Source organism: Alexandromys fortis, unplaced genomic scaffold, assembly GCF_014885135.2.
Source record: "Alexandromys fortis isolate MF-2015 unplaced genomic scaffold, M_Fortis_MF-2015_v1.1 scaffold_23, whole genome shotgun sequence".
In the NCBI taxonomy this organism is placed as follows: Eukaryota; Metazoa; Chordata; class Mammalia; order Rodentia; family Cricetidae; genus Alexandromys; species Alexandromys fortis.
The window spans coordinates 6440804-6449751 of NW_026067907.1; the positions used below are offsets into that span (position 1 = coordinate 6440804).

The 8948-nt window shown below is 51.4% G+C and overlaps 1 protein-coding gene across 1 annotated transcript in view; it reads left to right on the plus strand.

The window, feature by feature from the left end:
• Window positions 1-2595: 2595 nt before the first annotated feature.
• Window positions 2596-8948, plus strand: part of Tmem181 (transmembrane protein 181) — a 51805-nt gene continuing 45452 nt past the window's right edge. The window contains exon 1 of the mRNA XM_050135940.1: window positions 2596-2742. Coding sequence (XP_049991897.1) covers window positions 2612-2742 — 131 coding nt within the window. The 5' untranslated portion in view covers window positions 2596-2611. The remainder of the gene's footprint in view (window positions 2743-8948) is intronic.

An 8948-nucleotide genomic window follows, 5' to 3' on the forward strand; every position in this document is an offset into this window, starting at 1 on the left:
GCGTGACGGACCCTCTAATGAAATTCATGGTGGAGGGTTGGGGCCATCAGCTCCATCAGAGACACGGCACGTATCCATGTTTCATAGCAGTGGGTCTCTGTCTCAGAATCACCGGTGTGGGCCCCACTGGTGATGACAAGAGACTTGCCATCGGCGACTGAGATCTCAGGGAGCACAGAGGCGGCCTTGCTGTAGCAGAGGTGTATCCCGAGGTGCATGCCTGGTCCCCAGGTGGTCATTCACTGAAAGCACAGGAGCACATGGTGCTTAGACACTATTAAGTGCAACACAGTTTATCTCTCACCCATACACAGAGCTCCCAAGTGTTCCTGTACTGCACTCAGAAATACGATCATTTCACCACTGGAGATCTAAGGAAAATTTCTACAAAAGACAAGCGAGGCATAGTGATGCACACTTGTAATCCCAGGGCTTGGCAGGTAGAAGCTGGAGGATGAATTCAAGGCCAGCCTCAGCTGGCACAGACACACACATGCCTCTGTGTGTGTTGATACTCGAAGGCCATTGCATCCATGAAACAGGATTTTCTATAAGAATAAACATTCTTACAGACATTCAAAAGTTGTGATTTACAAGGCCTAAGAGACGAGCTTGGCAAGTCAACAAATAAAATTTTTTTTTTTTTTGGTTTTTCAAGAAATGGTTTCTCTGTGTATCAGTCTTGACTGCCCTGGAACTAGCTCTGTAGCGATCTGCCTGCCTCTGCCTCTCAATTGCTGGGATTAAATGTGTGCACGACTACCACCTGGCGAGTTAATCAATTTAAAAGAGAAGAAATAAAAAGCAGTGATGGAAATAAGAATGAGAAGAGTCGGAGCACAGCTTCAGGTAGCAGAGACATGAGGATCCTGGGACTGTGTAGCCTGAATGAAGGCTAGATACACCTGGGAACCCAGGCAAAACCACGATCCAGGGCCACAGAGATAGTTTTAATTGTCAACTTGACACAATCTAGAAGAGTGTCTCAGTAAAGTCTATGTTGTCCTGTGAGGACCTCAGTTCTGTTAACTGAGGTGGGGACATCCTTGTGCTGAGAATGGTACCATTCCCTGGGCCCAGCATCCTGACCTGTGCCAGTGGATAACCAGGGCCGACCGTGCCAGTATAGAACCAGGGTCAACCATAAGCACACATGTGTTGTTTCATTGCTCTGTTTCTTGACTGTGGATGCAATGTGACCATGTCTCAAGCTCCTTGCTATGACCTCACGTGATGATAGATTGTAACCCAGAACCACGAGCTAACAAATTCTTCTTCCCTATATTGGCTTTGTAAAGGCATTTTGTATAGCAGCAGAAGCAAAACCAAGACATACACAGCGCGTGTGTGTGTGTGTGTTTGTGTGTGTGTGTATTTGATTTTTTTTGAGACAGGGTTTCTCATAGCTTTGGAGCCTGTCCTAAAACTAGCTCCTGTGGACCAGGCTGGCCTCCAACTCATAAAGCTCTGCCTGCCTCTGCCTCCTGAGTTTTAAAGGCGTGTTCCACCACTGCCCGCCTACAGTGTATATTTTCAACAGGTTTCCCAAGATTGATCTTCCATGGGGACCTGCCCTGGATCCAAGCAGAAACACAATAGTATTTGAAGTATCTCTGCACTTACTGTTAGATTTACAAGAGGCTTCACCACTCTCTAGGTGTGTGATCCCTCGTGTTAACTGTGGGTTTATATCATGCACACTAGGCTTGTGGAATGAGAGATTCCTTTCCTCGAGGGAAGGAGTGTAGGAAGTGGTATCTTTCTTGGATACAACACATTGTCCTTAAAAATAATAATATATAATCAAACTTGGGTTTTTTTTGGGGGGGGGGCAGGAGTTCATGACAGGGTTTCTCTGTGTATCCTTGACTGTCCTGGAATGCTATGTGTAGACCAGGCTGGCCTCGAACTCACGAAATCTGCCTACCTCTGCTTTCCAAGCGCTAGGACTAAAGGCATGTGTCACTACTGACTGGCTATATATATATAATTCTTTTACATTTTTGTGTATGTCTTTCCTAATATGCATGTGCACCTCGTGCGTTCCTGTGGCTGTCAGAAGAAGGGAGTTGGATTACTAGAAACTGTGAGCCACCATGTAGGTGCCGGGAACCGAACGCAGGTCCAAGTGCTCTTAACGGCTAAGCCTTCTCTTCAAACCCAGGGGTTTATTTTTAAATGCTTTTCTTGCCCATAATGGGATGGTGTTCGCAGGATCTGTCCGCGGTGCTGAACGCGGTTGCCCGCTTCCGGCCTTGGGCTGCCCTACAAAACAGGCCTCACGGCCCGCCCTCCAGCCGGTTTCCCTCGCGCGTCCCTCTTCCAATTTCGCTCTTTCTCGGTACAGCACCCAGGGAGGTTGGCACTGGGCTGCTGATCTTGGGCTGGGCCTCCCTCTCCCGGGCGGGAACCCTGGTAGGAGGGCGGCAACAGGGCCTCGGGTCGCGGAGTGGCACCGGCGCCTCCCTGCGCGCCCCCTCCCCAGCTCCCGGCCTCTGCTCCTCCCCCTACCCGGTCCCGCCCAAGTGCGCCCGAGGCCCGCGCCTGGAGCAGGCAGAGGAGAGGGGGCGAGGGCGGCGATCGGGAGGGCGGAGCGCAGCTCGGCGCGGGCATGGACGCGGAGTACCCTGCCTTCGAGCCGCCGCTCTGCAACGGCCTCAAGCAGCTCTGCCAGCGGCTGCAGGAGGCGTACCGCGAGCTCAAGGAGGACCTCGCGCCGTTCAAGGATGACCGCTACTACAGGTAGGTGCCGAGGGCCCCAGCCCTGTGTTCCCGCCGCCGCACCCCAGCCCCGGAACCCTGAGCCCGGGACAGGGCGAGGGGTCAAGGGCAGCCCCAAGCGGCCTGGTCCTGCCTGGGCCCTTCTCCATTCTAGAACCCTGAGCCGGGAGGCTAGCCTTTGGAGGACTGGGCTTTCGTCCCTGCTTGGCTCCTCCCTCCTGTCCCGATCTCCCACGCTTGCTGCCTAGCTGTCGCCACAGGAGCCTGGCCAAGCCCTGCTTTGGGGAACTGCCGCCCCCGCCCCTACACACACACACACACACACACACACACACACACACACACACCTGAGCTTCCCTGAGTAGGGTGGGCCTTTGCCTCTGTGCTGGGGTGCTCGGGCCCTGGCACATGGTCTCAAACCCCGGGTTCTTCCCTTTCCAGAGAAGATGTGCGTAGCAGTCACGTATGAGCGAGCGTCCAGAGGAGCTGAGGGTGTGGGTTTGTTTGAGCTCTTTCTGTCCTTTCACCTGCAGTAGAAACCAGAGAGGTGCAGCAGCCTGCGGAGGCTTGGAATGCTTGCTGAAGGGCACCTTTCCCTTCCTCGCTGCGCTGTGCTTTCTGGTGGGAAGTGTGTCGGTAGCCAAAGGTCTTGCATATCTAATGCCTGGAGCTGTAGGGAAAGGACTTCTGCTGGGTCCAGAGAGGCACGGGCCTAGGTTGATTGCGTTACTGAGTAGCTGTATGAGCGGGGAGTTACCCGAGTCGAATCTCAAGCTTCCTCGTCCGTGAATGGACAGCTTGACCGAGGTTTCTGCAGGTGGGAGTCTAACATGCAAACAGCTCACACATTTGGTGGTAAAGGGTGGCACTCCGTATGCTGGGCTGATAGTTAACACTGTTCACCAAAAGCTGTGTCACAAGTAAATCTCGAAAGCCCAGCAGCTTCCTGGGGCTGTATCATGTCCATGAATGGAAAGGCCATTTTAAAAAAATGCAGTGTAGCAGGTCAGGGGACGCAGCGGGTCAAGCCTCTTGCTACGCAAGCCTGATTACCTGAGTTTGAGCCCCAAACCCACGCAAAGGTGGAAGGAAAGAATCTACACCGAAAGGTGTCCTTTCACCTCTGCAAGCACGCTGTCACCTACACATGCCTGCACGTCACATATCATGCAGACGCACACACACACAACAATAAAATTTCAAAATATTTAGTCGTGTCGTGATGTGGCGCGGAGACCCTGTGAGCCCCATAATCTCTCTAATGAAGCCTCCCGAGAGACCCAGCAGGTAAAGAAAGCCCGCGGGCGGACGTTTCAAGTTGCACTGTTGAAGTAAGAGAATCTCCCATCTCTTTTCCTGAGTGTTTCCCATCCCTCTGTTTAGTGTCCACTGAGAACTTTTCTTTGATAAAGGAGCCAGCAAATAAGGGCGTGGTCTCCGTGCAGGCAGCAGAAAAGAGAATAAATCGCACACGTGGTTAATCTGCAATTGGGTCATTCTGTCCACACATTCAGCTGTAACAGCTCCTGGGTATCTCCTGTGGCCGTTCTACGTGAGGGGGATGTGTCCATGAGCAACAAAGACTCATGTCTAAATCGAAGCGAACCAGAAATGGGATTTCAGGTTTCCATGAAAGCAAGCCAGGTAAACCAGGAGACATGATGGCAGGAGAGGTCCTACGTCAGGTCAGATGGTCAGAAGAGTCTTTAAGAAGAATGAGCTTCCTAGATGGGGCATCACGGGTCAAACTTACAGAAGAGGAAGGAGGTGTGTACAAAATCCCTGGAGCCCTAAACACATGATCTGTTCTGGGCGCAGACCGGAGACAAGAGGGTACAGAGCATCTTAGAGCAGGGGTGGGTAAGATTAGAGCCTTGACCTCAGACCAGTGCTGTGCTGAAAATAAATGACAAACAAACCACCCTGGCAAAGGCCGCTGGAGGGAGACGAGTTGATTTGGACTCACAGGGATATAGTTCATGATGGCAAGGAAGCCAAAGTGTCAACACTTCAAAGCAGATGTTCATGTCATAGCCATAGCCGGACAACAGAGAGAGATGGATACACAGTAGCCTTTCTCCTTCTATATGGCCTAGGGAATGGTACTGCTCACTAAAATACCTCCACCCACCTCCGCTCAGGCAAGTCCAGGGCCCATCTTCTAGTTGATTCTACATTGTCACACTGACAGCTAACACTAACCATCACACCAATGACTACAGATTGCATTGGAACAGTGACGTCAGTCAGTGAAGTCACCAGGGTCACTGGGGGAAGTGACAAGCAGTTTGGCTGCCTGCCCTCTAGCAAGCGTGTGAATCGTTGTCATTTGAGTTAGCTTCTGCAGACAAACGTCCCATAGTTGAAAAGGGGCAGGGGTTAAATCTGCACCCTGCCCTGAGAACAAGAGGACTGCAGGGAGCTTCATACTGTCACATGCAGCAAAGCACTTGGCTGCGAACCGCAGCGACTTCTGTAGCAGGGAGTGTTTTATAGGTCACTGACCGCTTCCCAGGAGCTCCACTGAACCTCCACATCAGTGGGTCATTCCTTCACACACCCCAGCTGGAATGCTCAGGTTACAGTTCCAGCTGCTGGGTCTGCCTCTCCAGACGGCGGCGGACTTGCTACTACTCGGTTGGCAGCCACTCTCCTCACCGCTGTCCTGGTTTCCTCATGTGTCAGCCCTCCCCACTTCCCCGGAGTACCAGGGACTAACCTCACACTGTTGACAGTTTGCTCTAACAGGGTAAGGCAAGGAACACAACTGTTAATGACTTGTCTCCCAACGATGGCTAGCCCCTCCCTCCATCAGCTGGCGTGGCTTTGTGCCTGTCCTTTACAAGTTCTGCCCCTGGTGGAAGTTGCAGCCATGTGATCAGAGTACTAACAATCATCTCCACAGGATGGGAGATGACAACTGTGCTCTCTGCTAAGAAAGGGAAAGTGGGGAGCTGAAATCCTGGGTTCCAGGCTCAAGTCAGCCCTTTATGAACTCCCTGGATTTAGAGAAATCACTGAATCCCACCATGGAATTGAGGCAGAAAAGTGAAGCCCCTGAATGCAACCTTCACAAAGATGTTTCGTGTGAAGAGAACCCCAGAGATATGCCCGGCCAGAGAGGACAGACGCCACAAGAGATGAGATGTCCTCGGCCAGAGAGGACAGGCACCACAAGTCAGCCTGAACAGTGTGGCCAGGCAACATTGTTAGTCCAGCAGATACAAGAGATAACCGAGTTCTTTTTAACGTAGTAACAGTTGACTGCCATTGGGGGCTACTAGCCATTTGAACTGTTCCTTCTCGCTCATATTCACGGGGAGGAGAGGTTGGCGTCAGTGGAGAAGGCAGAAATGTTGACAAGGACTTAGAACTGTCATATACTTCACATGGGGTACAAGTGGGTGTCATCTCTGCAGAAAATGCTTAGTCTCTGCAAAGGCTGGGCGTCCACTTCCTTTGAGGGTGGCATCTTCTCCATCAGGAGACAAGAAGCTGTTCTTGTCAGAACGGGTTTGTGCTGATGTGGATACAGTGTAAAGTTTCTAAGCCGGGGGCCGACTAACTATTCACCCAGAGTAGAGAGATGAATGTGTGCACTTAGCCCATGATTGGATATTATATGGGGATAAACGCTTCACAGCTGTAGACACGCCCCAGTTTCTCACAGTTCCTGAACCCCAAGTGTCACCCTGGAAAGCTGGCTGGGCAGCCCACTGCCGGTGCCTCTTTCCATCAGCCGGCTGCGCACACATCCTGCCCTGCCAGGTCCCGAGTGAACATCTAAGCACAAGCCTTGTGGATCCTTCCAGGCCTTGCCCTGTGTGTGCTGAAGGGTTTGCCCCTGAGGTGGGACCTCCTTAGACTTAGAACTCTTGTCTGCTGCTGCAGTGACTTCCTGTGCCTCGTTCTCCCTCTTTGCTCTCTGTGTGACTTCACACACTCTCGCAAGGTCTCCTTGTCAGTGTGTGAATTCAATCAGATACCCTGCAGGAGGAGAGGACCTGGGTGCTCCTGTGAGTGTGAGTTGTACATGTTACAGAGGGACATTAAGTGTGAATCGAGGAGGGGTACAGTATTGGAACCAGGCACTAGTGACTCTTCCTACCTGTCTGGAAGCTTCCAGATCAAAGGGAGAAGCTGGGCAGAGATTCTCTGAAGCGAAAGATGGAACAGGATTCTGAGTGTTCGTCTCTTTTGTTTTGGCATTGAGACAGGGTATAGATGCTTGCTGGCTCAGCTTTGGGAGCACTGGAGATGTTTCTCAGTGAACGACGCAAGGGTCCAGAAAACGGAACACTCGGGTGGGACTGAAATTTAAGTTCTAGTCCCAGGCAAAGCTTCCACCTCTCTATTCACTGTTCACTGAATGAGGAATAGTGTGACATCCACGTCGGCCTCCACAGGGAGGAAGAAGAGGGGATGCTGGCAGCAGGAGCTCTGGGCTCTCTGCGTGTGGAATAGAGTGTGTTCCATTATAAATGTGGTGTGTAAGGAACCATTATTTAGAATACAGGAAGGATTGCTGTGACCCGAGCTTTGTAACCAAGTCCTGTGTCCACAAGTGGGCAGGACACCGAGTTTACAGGGTGTTTGATGGTGCAGAGACCCACAGACCACGAAACAGCAGAGGAGGAGGTTCTATGTCTCAGGGAGGAGGGAGATGCTTGTGAGGAAGTGAAGGCTTGGCAGTGGCAGGGGTCTGGTCAGAACTGCACTCCATGATCTGCCTGCAAGCTCCCCCAGGGCTCATACTAACCCAGGAAGCTATGACATGGAAGTCACTCCTTGTAGGAGGCTGCTTGTTTGTTCTGGGCTGCTCAGACTCCCGAAATAACCACACAGAAACTGTATTAATTAAATCACTGCTTGGCCCATTACCTCTAGCTTCTTATTGGCTAACTCTTACATCTTAATTTAACCCATTTTTATTAACCTGTGTATCTCCACATGGCCATGGCTTACCGGCAAGGTTCCAGCTCGTCTGTTCCTGGCAGAGGCTACATGGTGTCTCTCTGACTCCGCCTTCTTTCTCCCAGCATTCAGTTTAGTTTTCCGTGCCTAGCTCTATTCTGCTAAGCCACTGGCCAAAACAGCTTCTTTATTCATTAACCAATAAAAGCAACACATATGCAGAAGGACTTCCCATACCAACTCCCTGCTGATGCAGGAGACCCCAGCTCTGCTACCCAGTGTTTACCCCAGTGCTCTGCACCTCAGCCATGAACTTCCAAACACACGAAGAAACTTCTTGGCTCAAAGTTGTGCACCCTGATTTTTACAGTGCTGGGGATGTAGCCTGGGCCCCAAGCATGCCAGGTAAGCACCCTACTATTGAACTACAGCTCCAGATCACCCCTTTCATGGATACTGGACACATTGTTCCCCTGTATAGGATACAGGTTCCTATTAAGTATGTGGAGTACCCCCAACAATCCACAGACCCAGGACGGGTGGCTTGCTTGGCGGCCAGGTCCGTCACCCCTCTGCTGTGCGTGAGCAGGCTTCTGTTTTCCTTTTCCACTGTCCTGGCTGGTCTTCTTTTCTGAACCACTTCTCAGTTCCGCCCCGTGCCACTGAGGCAGGAGGAAGGTGAACAATTAGACAGCTTGTGAAACACACTTCCCTGAGACTGGAGCCTTCTGGGACCCCACACCCACCATCTTACATTGCATTCTTCTGTGTACATGCTACAGGCATGTCCATAAAGCCTTCAGTCCCCAGGGCCTGTCCTGAGCCCACATGTCCATAAAGCCTTCAGTCCCCAGGGCCTGTCCTGAGCCTGCATGTCCATAAAGCCTTCAGTCTCCGGGCCTGTCCTGAGCTACAGTGCCGCGGACCGTCCCTCTCGGAGACCACCACCCACGGGGGACCAAGGTGAAGGATAGGATAGTCAGGATACGATGCAAGGGAAATGACAGACAGACACACTGTGTAGTGAAAATCTGCTGCAATTTTACTTCTGTAAAGCTTCAGTTTTTGTACAAAACAGATCAAAGAACTTGGCAGGTTCATTACATCACCCCACTCAGGGTTCCAGACATAAATCAAGATTAAGCATAACCAAAATAGAGCTTCTTCTACGTGCTCCTTTCTACGTGTTCCCCCTTCCGTGCTCAAGATGTTGGCAAGGACTTTTAGTTTTGTTTTGTCTTTTAGAATTCTGTCTCACACCATTATTTACTTTCTACCGTGGGAGACTAGTTCTCAGGGTCCTGTGTTTAGCT